A 17,233-nucleotide genomic window follows, 5' to 3' on the forward strand; every position below is an offset into this window, starting at 1 on the left:
CTGATTATTTTCTTAATTTATAATCTTTTTCTCCAATGCATGAAGTTTAAATTCAGAATTTCTCTTTCCTTTCTTACTGAAACCACTGCTGCTTCTGTGCAATGGAAGTGAAAACTGCAATAGACAACACCCACATTGGTGTTTTCCCCACTTTCTAATTAACAACTAGAATATCTTTTTGTCTTAGTTACACCTTAGCCTAAAACCAGGCAACTTAAGCTTCTGAGAAATGTTCACAGCTAATTCCAATGATGTGCTCACTAACTTCAGCAAAAATATTAAAAAGTAATAAGGTAACATTTCATGTACTTTACTCTGTCACATAAGTCTAATAACTTTTAAACTAAATAGAAATAGTTATGTTTGGAAACAAAGACAAGTGTGAGTGCAAGCTTCTAGTAAGCCACATTCAAGTTAATTCAGGATACTATGAAGAACAAAGAAATCTGATTTATCTGATTTGAAATCATGAAATTAGAAGCAATATAAGTTGTTTTGTTTTGGAAACAAACAAACAAAAAAGGCAACTTAAATTCTTGCTATTTTAATACGGATATTGACATTATTATACAAAACCTTAAGCTAACAAGCTTTTAAAGTATGTAACAGCTAGAAGTTTTACACTGAAAAAATGAAGTTTTACATTAAACATTTGTGAGGAACACTCTATACTATCTGACCCTCTATTCAAAACAGATTTTGTAGATTTACCCATGCTTTTCATGATAATGGAAATGTCTCTTTTTCATTAACAGATTCCATTTTTTTCAATGATTCCAGACTTAGTATACAGTTTGTAAATTAAAACTTAAATAATAACAATGGCCTTACCCTTAAAGACTCCTGGAATGAGGAGGCCTGGTACTGTGCATACTTAGCAATTGTTGTATGTGATCTACTGCTTTCACAACGCCAGATTTTCTTTGTTCCAGTGGGGTCCCAGTTTTCATCTGCTGGCTGCAGTAGCTGTGTTCTTACTTCTACTATGTGTTCGTTATTTGCTTCTACCAATGTCTTTGTAGAGAAGAGTCCTAGGTCTAATAAATAGGAAATAATAAATGACAGTTAAAATATAATAGAAGAAAGAAAATTAATACTTAAAGTTATCTAAAGGTTTAAACCATCCCAGCCTTCATAACACAGCCTACCAGTAGGTTAATAATTAACACTCACGGTTAATACTCAAAAAGCTTTTGTGCACACAGCAGTTGAAGCTTGGAAAAGACTTGGCAGCTACTGCATCGACTATATTTCAAGAAACATTTGACATGCATTGCGGTAAACAAATCTGCAAAACAACTTTTAAATCTATTACCAATAAAATATTTTTTAGACCTGAGTTTTATGAATGCGCTTCCATCAGATAACACATTTCCTACCAGCAGTGATAATTCCTCATCTCAGAGTTCAAAACATTGTACACAGTCAGATTACAGATCATTAAATCTAAGCACAAAGACATGCAGTCATAGCTTTCCATGGAAAAAAAGGCTATCTGCAAACTTCCACATCAATAGCTCAGCTCCAATCTGCTCAACAAAATCTTCTGGATTTTGGGGGCTTTTGAGATAATCAAGATTAGAAACAGCAGCAAACTCAGAAATGACACATTACCCTAATTACGTGGAATACACGTAATACATTATTACAAAAATAAAACATCCACCTTTAAGACATAAGACTTCCTTTGAAAAAACTCTTTTTTTTTCCTGAAGTAAAAAACCCATAAACACTAAACTTACCTAATTTAAGCGCTCCAGCAAGGCCACGTATTACAGTAACAGGGTTGTTTGGATTTGTACAAAATTGATGTAAAGGTGGAAAGAAAGCATCTCGTTTATTTTCCAACTGTAAAATTGCAATGGAATATTAGATGTCAGATGAATTTAGACTCCTTATTTGTAAAATAAGGAAAACAGAAAAAAGAGAAACAACAGGAAGAAGACAGGAACTTTCTCCATTTTCCTGCATTTGTAGGGAATGAACAACTACATCATACAACCCCTTCCATGATAAAAGCTGGGTTCACTCCTGAAATTAATTTGCTACTACAATTTATTTCTTGGCATGAATTATTCCCACATTACTTTGTGGCATTTGCAAATTAGGTTTCCTGCAGTTTTTTTCTTTATCTTATAGTATTCTTGGACATTCCGTAAATCTACAGAATTCTTTGAAGAGCAAGATAATATACTTTCTTCTAAGAAGGCAAAAAAGCTAACTCTAAAGATAACATATACCAGAAGCAGTATAATTAAAAAGACTACTCTTACAGTATATCTCATGTTAAACAGAAAGGTTGCGTTGATTTTCTTACACCTCTGCACACAACTGCTTCCAATTTCATCTAGCTCTCATCTCAGGCAGACTGCTTGTGTAGTACCAAACCAAAGTGCTGACTGCTTCTAGTCCTCAATTTGAGCTGACCAAACTAACTTGAGGTTTTCTTGATGGCTCTACAGACATACTGCAATTTACTCTTCTGTTTTCAAGAAAGTGGACATCTGTTACTGAGGAAGTTAGCTCAAACTCTTCATAGAGATATCATGAAACGTTAATTTTAGAACAGAAGTTTTAACCCTTGCATAAGAAAACACTACGCAGCTAAAACCTGCCTTTCCCTAATGATGTTTTGTTCTTAATATCACCCCAACATTTTTTTTTTACTATATTTTGAAGGAAATCATTAGGAGAGTATAATTACTAGTCCATTTATACCTAAAGTATCACTTGCAAAAAATGTACATATGTATTTGAAACATTGTGTGTTGTATCTAATGACTTGTTTTGCTTATTCTGCCAATATTTTGAGTATTAACAAACCCTCAAAAATTTCTGAAGCTGTTTTTCAGGTATGTAATTCAGATATCCAAACACTTACAAAAGGCAGTCAGCAATGTACTTCTACCATGAGATTTACTTACATAAATACTAGGTGTAGGTGGATTCAGCTTGTCCTTTGGCAAGGGAGGGTATGGTGGAGGCGGTGGTCGTGGAGGTGGGCATTTATCCAATAGAATACTACTGTTAGATAAGCCATTTTTACCCAGATTCCTAAAAGGAAAAAAGAGCTGCCTCTGTCAATTCTTGACAAATAAAGTAAATACATATTAGTGTCATTTCTTCTGCAAAATACTGATGTATAAGGAGAAGCCATAATTCAAGATGCAAATAAAGCTCTCATATTTTAATCAAGAATCCCCAGTGTATAATTTGGTATTATCCAAAATAATTCCCACTCTTCTGCCAAATCTGCAACATCACCACTATGAGTTAAAATATAGCCATTTTAAATATAAGCAAGTATGACTCATTCAACAAAATTTAACAAAAAAAAAAAGCAGTTTTCAAGTAGGAACAGCAAAGAACCTTTCTAGGTCAGCACTGGCTGGTGGATATCAATTCACAGCAGTTGAGATAACACAGTCTGGTAATGCTGTGCACAGCACTGTGGCAGAGCACAGTCAGAAAATGACAACGCTTCAGCTAAAAAAATGCTTAGTCACAAAACCAACTGTAACTACACTAATGACACTAAATTGAACAATCACCTACCCCTCTCTTAACATTTCAAAGCCAGGAGGAGCCACTGCTACATAATCCATTTGTTTGAGCAACAGAGGAAATGACCTACCCTGAAGAAGTTGCTGTGTCAACACCCATATACATGCCTTAATGAAAACTTTGCCAGTTGTATTTGCAGCCTTTCTATGGGGATTTCCAGATGTGGATACCCCACCATATGTGTTAGCTTTCCTATAATGCTCAACCTGAAAAATCCACATTCTGAGCTTAGTCTATATTCAATATCCAGCTACTGCCACCAGGAAAATATGTATTAACAAAGCCATCCCTTAAATTTTTGTTAAGAACCACTCGGCTACTCCAAAATTCTTCACGCTAAATGCTATTCAAATCCTTCTTCCAACCTTCACCAGCTGCTGTTACCTCATCTCAACATCCCACAAAATGGGATATTTCTAATGCATAACGTAGTCATGTATCCGTGTAAAACTCACCGGTTACAGAAAAATCATTCTGGCAACAAGTCTTCAGCAGAAAAACATCTGGCTTACATTAGATGAAACTCCCAGCAATACAGTTTGTCTCAAACTGAGAAACTGTGATACTGGCACTGAGGAACACTGGAGAGCTGGATGCTGGCATGTGAGACCACTGCTTCAAATCAAGCTACCACAAGCCACGAGTAAGATGGACTTGGGGTGTGAGATCAGATGAGACTGACTGACGCTTTAAAGGAAATGAGCAACCACCTCCCGTACCCCAAGCTGCAGCAAAGATGAACATCCTGGGAAACCGGTGCTCACCACAACAAACAAGTCAGTCATTCAGTTCAGAGCTTACACCAGCTTTGTAACTCATGGATTGCTCTCCCCTGACAGAAGATCAGAGCAGTACAGACAGACATATTTAACAACTGTCTCCAAAGCGCGCCTGTCAAAATCCTGGACACAGGTCATTCCCTGTGCTAGGTTAAGTGTAATGCCAGAAGAGACTGCAACTTCAAAGAAACTGAGAAAACAATCCAGTTTTGCTTAGGCATCATCCAACTTGACAAACAATTAATTGGCCAATGCTTAATGTTTGATGCCCTTCTTGCAAAGACCCTATTGTCCCTACAAACAAACCCCAAACAAACAAACCAAACCAGACCAAACCAAACAGGGTGGAGGGGTGGTTGGGGGAGACAACCTCCCCATGAACACCATGAAATAAAATCACCATCAGCAAAAGAAATTTATTGACCACAGTTGCACAAATACAGATCAGTTACACACAGTGAAACTATAATCTGAATAGTAGGTATTAGAAAAAAAACTATAACCTTTGCATTACCAAACTGAGAAATAAAATCGAGAAAAGCAAATGTAAAGTATTAAAAACCAAAGAGAACATCAACAAAATTCAGTTTGCACTGATAAACAGTTCTCAGGTGCCTTCTGAGCCAAGAAAGATGAGAAAGACAACCTGAAGAAAAAGGGACACTGCTCAGAATTAGCATGACTTAAGCTACTGTACTCACAAGAAGATAATTACCACAGCAAAAGCCCTGTAAAGCCAGGGTATGAGGGGTCTTCACAGAAGCAAAACTACAGAGGAAGGAGAAACTCCTGTATGCTTAGAGAAACAGGACTAAAAAAGCAAAGCAGATGGAGAAGAAAGCAGACAGTAGAGAGGAAAAGATAAGATGAACAAAGATATCTCAAACCCAGCACTTGAAACTGATACTACCAAATGTATGCCACAGTTTCCTATTAAAGTTACTAAAACCCTGTGTGGAAATTTCAAGAGGGGAAAGGGGCCAAAGAAAAGCAAAGCTGAGAAAAACGCTCAAAATTCAAGTGGCACAGGAAACAGATGGGCAGAGTATTTAAAGTTGTCTTTAACAGACCAGTTTCACTCTTTTTTTTTTTTTACTATGAATCAGAATGACTTACTATTAATAACAATGCAAGAGAGCTATTAAAAAATAACGCTGTAATTAATAGTGTGCAAAACAGAACAGAAATTAGAAAAAAAAGCCTCACCACAGAAGTACTAAAAAGATTTGGTTCTGGCACCTGAAATGGTGTAAACGTCCATGGCCAGCCACTCACCTCTGGAAACACAGAACTACAGCCGGTGCAAGGAAAGGGAAAGACCCTTTTGGACCACAGCAATTATGAGGAAAATCTCACATATCTCTGTTTCATGAGTGTATTTTTTTTTTGTGAGAGGATTTCATACTGGCTGAAAGAGGCAACAGATGCAATGCTCAAGAAAAAACAGCGTGAATTAAGTCCCCAAATGAAACTGGATGCCCAGTAATCTACAACACCATGATGGAGGAATGGAGAACAGACTTAATTCATTTAAACAGACTTTCCAGAGGGAACTGGCTTTTCACAGACTGCGCAAGCAGAACATCCTTTACACCTGCAGAGTGGGAAAAGAAGGCAGGAGCAGCTGTCAGCCTCAGAAAGGAAAGGACAGGGGTGCACACTGATGTCTAGAATTGTCTTGAGTGAAAGCTGCAGCTCTCCATCCACTGCAGTCTGCTCCATGGATAAAAGCAGTAAGTCATGCAACTGTTTTACCCTAAGGACCAAACTCAAACTGCCATCTGTGCTTATAAGCAACTATAGATAAAACAGGTGCCTTGATTTCATGTAACTATGGGAGCTCTTTGAACAAGCAATTATCAGATTCAAGCAATTATCAGATTCATTAAAATACACCTTTATTTTTCCATTTTACTGCTTTGTAGGATACATTCCAACAACCTTCTCAAAACAGTTCACAGCCTTCAGTCTTAGAGAGTAACTTCTCTGGCTGTACCAAACCATGCAGTTAACAGAGAAGCAGAGGTGCAACCCATTTTGCTCTGCAGTAATATTTGTCCTTTTCATTATAGAGCACTCATTCCCCAGTCTGAGCTTTTAGCAAATACTAGCACAAGTAATTTAATGTTACCAATGGAATTCTTGACAAAGGGAGACCAATAGCTTAGCCTGAGATGATTCCTTCACACTTCTCTTGAGTTTACTATTTTCACTGCATGGACAACCCAGTCTGCAGCTGGGACGTCCTTTGGTCACTGGAAGATGGACTCCAGCTGCTCCAGCCTTAGAGACTCCCCTGTTGGAGTCCTACAGCACTATCAAAACCTAAAAAAATCTGATTCCAAGGCAATATTACTGAAATATTTACAACTACATGAAACTCATCAGGTAGCTGTTACGTACTTCATAGGTAGTGCATTGACACTGCATCATCCCAGCTGACTAAGACACCATGCAAGTTTAAAGCCAACTGTGTTACACAGCTGTATTAATTTTAACTCTATTACACAAACTCTCAACCACATAAAGAATATTAAAGTTAACATGATAAAACTTACGTTCTGAGAACCAGGAATCATTATGTTTAATTACCATCCTTTACATTTATTAAATTAGTTACCTCAATAATTCTATTATTTTGCTTAAGCCTAATGTCACTGAGAGGATTAAATCTATTTCTCAGAAAGCAGTCCCACAGTGCTTTTCAAGTCATCTGGATCTTTTTCTGTTTTCCAAGAACTATCAAAAAAGAAATAACCTGTATGAACAAGAAACAGCAATTCTCTGGCCTGCTCTTTCAGAGCTCATGGGTATGTGTTTTTCAGGCCTCTGACTTAAAAATGCCAAATTTAACTACTGTATAACTTTCTCCTTGATAATTGTGAAAACTAAAAGCGTGTTATCATACATTCCATGATGTAAACTTTGTATCTGCCTTTTTCCCAAGCACAGAACAAAAATATTTACTGAACTGCCTTGCCTCTATCGACTATTCTGATAGTTCTGTGCAGCCATAGCACATTACTAGGTTTTGTGTTTTTTATTTTTCTTTCTTCGCTATAGTTTTCCTCTTCCAAACTTCATTTCTGAATTTTTTTAGAACTCTTTGCTTTGGAACTTCAAAAAAATATTTGCCCTTCTTGTTTTTAATTGAAAGACTGACTTTTTGATAATAACAAAAACTTCCTAAACAATTTGCAGTTACCTGTACATTTGGATTTTAGGCATACTTAACTGGCCCAAATAAAAGTTACAATCATCTGCACTTAAGTAGTTATTTTTGTTGTGAAGTCGGTCTGTTTAAGAGATTAAGGATTATCTGCATGAGAATTAACAAGCTTTTTACTGCTCAAGAGATTATAGTTATTCTGAGGAACAAACTTAATACCCTCTCTTCACAAATAAAAATCACATTAACATGACTATAAGGAACTGTGCATTTATGTGACACTAACTCAAATCTATCAGAATGAAATAATCTACGAAGAATACATAAAACATTTTAAAAATGTGCCTGCAGAAGACACCAGTTGAAGTACTGGGAAGCACAGTACATACTCAACCCAGTCCTGATTGAAAACACAGATTCCCAGGCCTTAACAATCAGTGGACACTATTAACTCCTTTCATACTGCAAGTTACTACAAAACCACAGAAAAAATGTCTGTCAACACCTATCACCCTGGGAAAGAGGTGGATGCTCTCCATGCCTCAGTGGGGCTCTCTGATGCTTATGTCCCCAAGCTGCTTCTATAGCCAGTAGAGAGAGAGATGAGCTCTCAAAGGGGAATATAAAGAAGTCAAGTCAAGCTTACATTATGCCTAAACGCAAGTAATACCAGATAATTACACAACCTGTTTATCACGCAATTCTCTACCCCAGCCTTTCACAACCATGTACTAGCTGGCAATATTCCCAGGGATCTTTCTTATTAAACCTACAGAAAATCCTACAATAGAGTTGTGGATTTTCTCATTATGCAAATTTATTTCTAATAATTTTTTAATTCTGTTCTGGCTTTGACCTCAGTAGTATAGGTTGGCAGTGAATTTCACAGGTTAATTATATGTTATGTAAGAATAATGTTCCCTTTCTCCTTTTGTTAATGATTTTTACATATTTCCTTTCTATTTCATTTGCTAATCACCTTGTTCTCAGGCTGTAAGACAAACAGAATCACATTAATGACTTATGTAAGAAAAGCATTATAACAATTGGCACCAAACTTTCTCATACGCTTCTCTTCCCCCTAAACTATAAATCTTTCCTATTTTTTTTTTTTTTACTTCCAGATAATTCTGCTTCCCATCTGCAGATTTTTGTATTTGTCTTCTTATGCTAAGCAGGGCTTAGCTTGTGAAATCACAATATTTCAGATTTTGTTCTTAAAACTTTTGCTATGGTGAAGTTGACTTGCCAGAAGTAATGTGCCTTTAGAACAACTGAACAATTTTGCCTTCAAGCCAAAAAAGTCCTTTGCTTACAGACAAAGAAACCTCCCAATAAACCAAGAACTGCTTTTGTTGTTTTTGTTTTTAAGAACAAAACACAAACTTAATCCAACTCCTTTCTCCACAAAGTACTTCCCCTCAAACAGGTTTAGGCTCTTCGCCTTTGGACTGCACAGTTCCCAACCCAGTGATTCGCTAATTGACTTCCCAAAGCAGGCTTAATTGCCAGGGAGCAGCACCTTCAGGAAGATCAGCCCAAGCTTGCTTCTGCTCCAGGCTTCAACATAGAGCTCACCCAGCAACGACATGACTGTACACTGTAGCCTCTACATCACTTTTCCCACTCCTCCTGAAGCTTATTTCCTATGCCTGTGAACATGCTGCCCATTTATCAGACCCTTTTCCAGACTGTTTAACTCAGACCATTTTCTGTTTGCTGTCCTATACTCTTCTCTTTTTTACAAAGTTCCTCGAAAGGCAGCTAATCTCTCCTCCAATCCTATCACTTTATTTTCTCAATGAATTGCTCTCTACTTGCCTTTATTTTTCCACATCGAGCAAAAAGAACTATAAAAAGGCATGGTAGCCCCTTTTAATATGCTTTACCATCAAGCCTACACCTCTAATTTGCCTTTCCAGTTAAGCCAAATTGGTAAAGCTTTCAAGTTCAGAAATGCCTTATGAATTTTCAAATGAGTCTTTCCATATGCCACCATAACAATGACAACAGCAACCCTGAGCTGATTGATATGAAGTTGCCCAGTTATCAATCTTGGCTCTTTAGAATTGTTTGAGAATCTCTTGTATGGACTTAAGTCATTACCAAACAAAAGTGTACTTTGAAGATTTGCCTGTTCTTTCAAGGCTGAGAACAGGCTTTAATAAATAATGATAAAAAAAATATCAACCAAGCTATTCCTTGTATCTTTTATGAGAAACAAAACAAGTCAGTTCAGGAACATCTACACTGCTTAACGGAAGGACCTGACCTTCTGTCAGCTTTAGAAAGGACAAGTGGTGGACCCTTTTAACTGAGATGGATACTGAATTTTTAACATAACCCCTCCAGGATGTTAATGAGATGCACCAGTTGAAACACAGACCTAGAAATCTGCTGGTTTCACTTCAGCAGAAATAAACAGCTCGAGTGTTAAATCTCAAGTCTTGTGATGATGTTTCATTCTCCTTTCCTTCTGAAAGGATTGCTCACAGGGAAAAGATACTTACAGCTCTGCGAGTACAGAAAAGCTTTTGAAAACAGTCTTTTTAAGGAGACCTGATACACAACTAGACAAAGGAGCACCTCTTTTTTTTTCCCCATGTATTCACAATCGGCTTTTCTAACAAGCAGCCCAGAGCAGTTATTCCCAGCATATTTTCTTCTTTCAATCAGTTCTCATTTATGCTCAAGAATTTTATTTTTTTTTAAATTACCTTAACAGGGGATTTTCTCTAGGAATCTAAGGAAGGATAATTAATTTAATAGTACACTCTCATATCTGTTATTTTGCTCAGAGGCTTAAAGGAATTTAGTTTATTATGTAGACTGTTTACCCAACATAATAATTCAGTTGTTTTATAACCACCTTAAAATTTACTGTTGCAATCAGTTTTACTGGTAGGACAGACAAACCAAATCACACATTTTCCAGAATCACCTCCTCACTTCTCTTTCATCCATACACTCCAACAGCAGTTTAACAAGATGAGTATATTTGTTACCCTATTTGTTCTTCAGAACAGCATCGTAATGAGATTTGCATATTTTAGTCAATTGCTCAGCTACAGCATTTCTAAATGCCTTGTAGCTTTTCGATGAACACTGTCTAGCTCTTCAAGGGAAGCTCCTTGCAGAAGTATCAGTTGCTATGTCAGCACCTTCTGTTTGACCCCTTCACAGCCTCCTAAACAACCTCATTTCACTGCATGAATAGAACAGGTCTCTGTTAAATATTTCCTCAACATTCTCACTCAGGAAGATGAATATAAAGAAACTTTTCAGCCTCTGCAACGATCCTGCCCTACTTAAGCACTCACTCTTGTCTTGTCTCTGGCAAAACAAAACATTTGCTAAGTATTTTTCCACAGACCAGACAACCTATTCACATGTAACAAAAACAGAATCAAACGGAGTTTTCTGTTTGGCATGTGTTCTGCATCTTATGATACAAAGCATCTCCATTCACCTAATGCCTTCACTTGAGTAGCTTTTATTAAGATGACACTTGTTTACACAATGCAAAATTACAATCTCCCAGCATTTATTTTTGCCTGACTACTTCCATTTTTGCTTTACTGTAATGTGTGATTTTTGAATCCCTTTTCTACTAACTGCTTTTACCTTAAAAAAACACCAAACTTCCATGTATCTGATGTTCCTTTGTTTTTAAGCCACAAGCAAAATCCTAGCAACAAACAAGTCGAGTTTGGTGGTTAGTATTACCACGCTGCTTCCTGATAAAACCCCTTCTGTGAGAACAGGAATTTCATTATGCTGCAGTTCACTATCCTGTAGTAGGTCAACTGCAGTTACATTGTGAATCAACCTTCCCACATTACTTAATCCCAAACTGCTAATAATTTTGTGTCTTTTGTGCTTTAAGCACAAATAAACCTATATAGCCTTAACGATGTAAAAAATGGCTTCTCTTAGACAATACTTTCTTTTAAACCTGGAGCATCTTAAAAGAAGATTATTTAACAAACATACTTCTGAGGAATTTCCACGTGAGTTACAAGTAATATAAACAATCTGGTTTTGAAGTAAGCATGCAGTAAACAGAGCTAAATGCAGAAGAGTGAGGAGGGGAAAAAAAAAATTAATCTAGAGCCCCAGCTATAACGAAAAGCAAGCTACATCCACCTGTTCCTACCTGCCAAAATGTCTTTTTTTTTGTCCCTTGAAAATACCATCACTACAAAAGGGTAGACTGCATCAAGTAAGCATGTCAGAGAGCAAGAAAAATATGCCAGAGGATAAGTAAATGTAATTACCCACATTAGAGATGAAGCCAGAATGTCTTTCTGAACATATTAAATGAAATAAGGGTATGTACGTAACAACTGGCAAATATTAACACATTTAAGGCTCCAATATGTAGTAACTATTATTACAGGACAATTCCCCTCTTCCTGTGCAAGATGACTATTCTAGTGCAGTTCTTTGGGAGTTTGACTGTTCTGTAAATGCTAAACACCTCACAGTTAAAATCCAACAAATTTTCAGGTTTTCTACTATGGATAGCTTTCCTGTATTTTTTACATTAAGTCTAGAAATCAACATCTTTGCCCACAAATTCACTTTCGTATTTTAAGATGCCACTTGCAGAGACAGCACCCAAATGTAATTAGCACTGCATTACCTCACTGTTAAAAGAAAGGCTAACATGCAGTAATAAAGTTCACAGTATCTGATACATTAATATTATGAGCATCTTCTGTTCTACTATGTATAAAGGTCGACTTATTTTGTGAGTAAGCAAAGCTTTCAGCAGAGTATCTTTCAGTAGTCTCCCCTCTAGACATTTCCCCTTATGTCAATCACACATGCAGTATCTATGACAAGGATGTTCTCCCCACAGGTCTGCTCCTGAGCTCTCACTTGAGTGCATGCACACCTTCAAACTCTACACATTTTGAAAGAAAGCAAGGGCTAATCAACTACCTGCTACATGACTGGGACAGCCTTATCCTCAAATTTATGCATGTAAACTTTAGGTATGTACACTTTAGGCTTATCCAAAAACTGCTGCAACTGTGACCTTGTTGCCAGTCCCACAAAATTTCTCAGAATCTATTGTTATATTATTATTATTATTATACATATGCAGACATTTTCCAGCAAATATATTTTGACTAAGAGAGATCCTTTCTCTAAACTCTGTGAGAGTAGCCCCAGCCCAGACTAAAGCATTTCTTGATCTCCAAGTTCCTGGAAAAAACCCAAGTCTTTCCTCCCATTGCTCATTCATCTTTATTATACAGATTCTAAATCCTCTGCCTTGCTGAATTAAGGTGTAGACAGGCTGAAGAGGGAGCTCTCAATCTCTACTCAGTAAGAAAGACAGTAAAAGGCACATCTTATTAAGCTGTCTGCAAAATATACGGGGCAAAGTATTAGCTTACCTCCCTTGAAAAATGGCAATTACACAAGCCTGGGAAAAAATAATGACTATACTGAAACACTGTAGAGAAAGACAAGAGACCTCATCATCACATTAGGAAGTGCTTTTTTAAGGGCCAGTACTTCATAATTAGGGCCCCTAAATACAGTTGGAAACTTTTATGTACAATTTAAAGCAAAACTTGTACAGAGAAGAAAGGGCAGTGGCAGTATCTGGCCAAGCGAAAAGTAAAGATGACATGTAGGTCACGACAAAGATCTACAGCTTCTGGACCTGCTTCAAACTCAGCCCTTCTGCACTGAATTCACAAGTTGGAGTCTGTCAGACTTTGGCAGGCAGATTCTTCTGCCTCTCCTTAGACAAGGTGCAGCTAAGAGCTTAGTGGCAGTGCTCATCTGTGCCTGTGACCTGCTGCAAAACCTGCTGTCAGCACTTGAGCCTGGGCCAGAGCTACTGAGCCCAAACTGCAGATCTCACCTGTGAAGAGCTTGGTAAACAGCATACTGAAACAATCAAAATGCAATGTTTGACTACAGGAATACACTCCCCTTTACTCTCACAAGAAGGCTGCATTCAAATTTCTGCTAAGCAAATTCTGAAGACACAGATCAGCTGAACTTCAAGATCTTTGAGTCTGTAACAATCTTTTATGCGTACTGCAATGCACTCATCCTAACACCATACACAGAAGCTGTTTTTATACTTCTATCAGCGACAACACATACACAGTCCTAATTAAAAAAAGCCGTTAAGCTCTTCATTTTTATGAATGCAGTTAAGACATAGAAATTTCACTTGAAAATGAACATTACAATATAAGACAATATCTGAAAGACCACAAAATAAGCTCCCTATAGTTTGGATTTTTTACTCTCTGGACTCACTCCAGTAGGTCCACCTCCCTCTTGTGTTGGGGGACTCACAGCTGAATGCAGTAACAAGAGCAGAGTAGAGGAGCAGAATCACCTCCCTCGACCTGCTGGTCATGCTCCTTTTGATGCAGCCCAGCATACGGCTTATTTCTGGGCTTCGAGCACAGACTGCTGGGTCATGTTCATCAACCAACACCGAGCCCTTCTCCTCAAGGTTGCTCTCAATCCATTTTCCTGTAGCTTGGCCCTGCTGAACTTCATGATCTATGCCATGATCAGTATCAGTCATCAAATCCCAGTATATTAGTATCTAGTAGCTCTCAATCACAGTAACAAGACACAGCTTTTTTGCACTTCGCTAATCCATGTGGATGCAGTGAAAGAAGGAAATGGACATGCTTTTAACGCTTTTTTAACATCAGAAAGGGTAATGCTCAAAAGCATCACATTTGCTATATAATACCAAATAAAACATTTTGTAGTAAAATACATTGAGATGGTAAAAATTCCAATGAGAATTCTGACACCGGAAAAATAAAGATCACAGCACAGTGCAGTACTGGAAACAGCAGTTAGAATACAAAACAAAACATTCAATAACCATGTGCTTATGATGAAAAGGTCTTCTGTGACCTTTAAAGACATGTGACTTTTTCTCAAATGGTGACAACTTTAAGACATGGATACAGAAATTATATTCCTCTAAATGGTCATTTCAACTTCTTAGCATGTCTGGACTTCAAATAAAATTCTTCTGAGAAAGAATGCAAATTTGTCCAAAGACTATCTGGAAAATATAAGGACTTTGAGGCAAGTATACATAGGGAAGGCTGGGAGCAGTTAGTACAAAGTGTGAATGTGCAAAGCTAACTACTGTCTATCAGGCTCTCTACTAGCACATGGCTATGGCAGAGAAGGCCAACGGCATCCTGGCCTGTATCAGAAACAGTGTGGCCAGCAGGATCAGAGAAGCCTTCCTTTACTCTGCGCTGGTGAGGCCGCACCTCCAATACTGTGCTCAGTTCTGGGCCTCTCACTACAATAAAGACATCAGAGGCACTGAAGTGGGTCTAGAAAAGGGCAACAAAAAGGGTGAAGGGTCTGGAGAAGCCTTATGAGGAACAGCTGAGGGACCTGGGCTTGTTTAGCCTGGAGAAAAGGAGGTCTAGGGGTGACCTGATTGCTTTCTACAGCTACCTGAAAGGAGGTTGTATTGAGATGGGGTTGGTCTTCCAAGTAACAAGTGATAGGACAAGACACAATGGTCTCAAGTTCCACCAGGGGAAGTTTGGATATTAGGAAGAATTTCTTCAGCAAAAGGGCTGTCAAGCATTGGAACAGGGTGCCCAGGGAAGTGCTGGAGTCACCATCCCTGGAGACATTTATAAGACATGTAGATGTGGTGCTTAGAGACATGGTTTAGTTGTGGACTTGGCAATGCTAGGTTAACAGTTGAACTCTTAAAGGTGATCTTAAAGGTTTTTTTCCAACACAAATGATTTTAAGTGAGCATGAGTTCAATCTGCTTTTGAATGAGAATTACTTTTGAAAAGCTTTCTCTAAACTGTGTCTAGTACAGTTTGCTCCACTATACAATGGAACAAATTATCTTATGTTTAATGTTGTCATGGTTTAAGCTAAAACCAGAACAATTGTATACTGCACTAATACCAAACAGTTACATACTGTAAATGAAGTTTACAGTTAACTAGCTTTCCCGTGTAGACAAAGTTTCAGTGTATAACACAACATAAAGCTGCCTATTTCTAGGAGAGGTGACTGAATGGATCAAATTTGTCTATGTAATATAGTATACTTCTGCCTGACAGCACATTCATACTCCATAGGTACTCCAAAGCTTCATAAAGGGACCTTCACTAAGTAAAGATAAAACTGGAAGTAGTGCTGCCAGCTTTAATGGAAAATTAAGTCAGCCACTGGAATACTCTTCCACTGTCATCGCATATATTTTGAATGTTGGCACTTGTAGCATTGTCCATGAAACTCCTACAATACTTTAAAATGCCTAAGGATTTCACTCTGATAAAATCTGTTCTGTGATGACACAGCACAGAGCAATAATAAGAGCAGTACTATATGCAGAGCTCTGCTATTGTGCAGGATGTCTAAATATAGGGCTTGTAAGTGGTGTGGGGGGAGGAAAAGTCTCAGAAGGCTGCAGTATCACCAAGTCTTAGAAAAAGAAATTATTACTACTGTGGCAAAATACATCTTCCTTGATGCATGGAAGTCTATGAAATTATCCTTTTTATTGTTAGAGCCTGTATCTAATGCGAGAGTTGGATGTGAAAGGGACTCTGAAAAATGTGCTTGCTGAATACAAACATCAAGTCTCAGCAGTCTAACTTTTGCTGGAGGTTCCTGTCCTCTGACAACTATATACCAATGTCACACCAGTAACCTAAACTATGCAACCCTCAGAAATGGATTTCTATTTCTTTTTCTTTGGAAGGGTGGTGGTGGAGTTACTGCTATTTTTGGTGACTTAACAGCACTGAGATAAGAAATAATTAGCTAAGAAGCATATAGAGATGTCAAGACTTAGGGCCTGGTGTTTCTGTTACAATTCTTTTTAGCTAGACAGACCTAGGCATCACCAGAATTCCACCAGAATCTTAAGGGAATGCATTTTAGCTGAGTATATGGACACAAAAAGAGCCTAATAATTCTAGCGCCAACATACCTGTCAAGAAGATAGGACTTACGCATTCAGAGATGAATACTGACAGATTTAGCAGAAGTGGTTTTCAGGTATGATTGCCCTCAGTCCACCATCTTCCTCTGCCAGAAGCCACTGGCTATTGCACATGTAGGCAAATTTGTTGTATTTCTATACCACTATATCGCTCACTGTATGTATACCACTACAGCTTACTGTACATCTTTGCCAGGAATCATTGCTAAGAAGAATTATCTAAAACTTCTACCACATAGCCTTCCACACTCCACGCTGTCCTGTATTACTAGCAATGAAGGCAGTAGCATACCTGCTTATCAACTGGAATATGAGATGGACCAAGACTTGTACCTCTCAAAAGTCAAAACAATCCACACTGTAATGTGACAGACTTCCAACTAGCTGAGACTGCATTTTTAAAGCACAATCCACCGCCTGAACAGCTCCTATACTTCAGCTATAGGTACTGAAACCACCACTATAAAAACCATAAAAAACCCCACATCGCTACTACAGAACTGCAAGGACAAGTGGACACACCAGATGGCTGTGTGACCGCTCAGAGGAACACCAGCAGGCAGGAGAAATGGTCCAACAGGAATCTCATGAATTTCAGCACAGGGAAATGCCAAGTCCTGCACCAGGGGAAGAATAACCCCATGCACCGCTACATAAGACAACAAGTATTACTTTAGGGGTGACCAACACTGGAACAGCTTGTCCAAGCAGGCTGTGGAGTCTCCA

At 38.0% G+C, this 17,233-nt stretch overlaps 1 protein-coding gene across 18 annotated transcripts in view; it reads right to left on the reverse strand.

Moving 5' to 3' along the window:
• Positions 1-17,233, reverse strand: part of KDM6A (lysine demethylase 6A) — a 158,176-nt gene that overhangs the window by 17,807 nt on the left and 123,136 nt on the right. For all 18 annotated transcript variants that reach the window (XR_009726379.1, XR_009726378.1, XM_061359307.1 and 15 more), the window contains 3 exons: positions 2,925-3,054; positions 1,743-1,848; positions 832-1,037 (listed from right to left, as the gene is read on the reverse strand). Coding sequence is in view for 16 of the 18 variants with exons in the window: in XM_061359307.1 (XP_061215291.1) it covers positions 832-1,037; positions 1,743-1,848; positions 2,925-3,054 (442 nt within the window). In the remaining 2 variants the exon portion in view is untranslated. The remainder of the gene's footprint in view (positions 1-831; positions 1,038-1,742; positions 1,849-2,924; positions 3,055-17,233) is intronic.

Source organism: Neopsephotus bourkii, unplaced genomic scaffold, assembly GCF_033783945.1.
Source record: "Neopsephotus bourkii isolate Nb327-2 ecotype Australia unplaced genomic scaffold, CSIRO-AGI_Nbou_v1 NB_962, whole genome shotgun sequence".
In the NCBI taxonomy this organism is placed as follows: Eukaryota; Metazoa; Chordata; class Aves; order Psittaciformes; family Psittacidae; genus Neopsephotus; species Neopsephotus bourkii.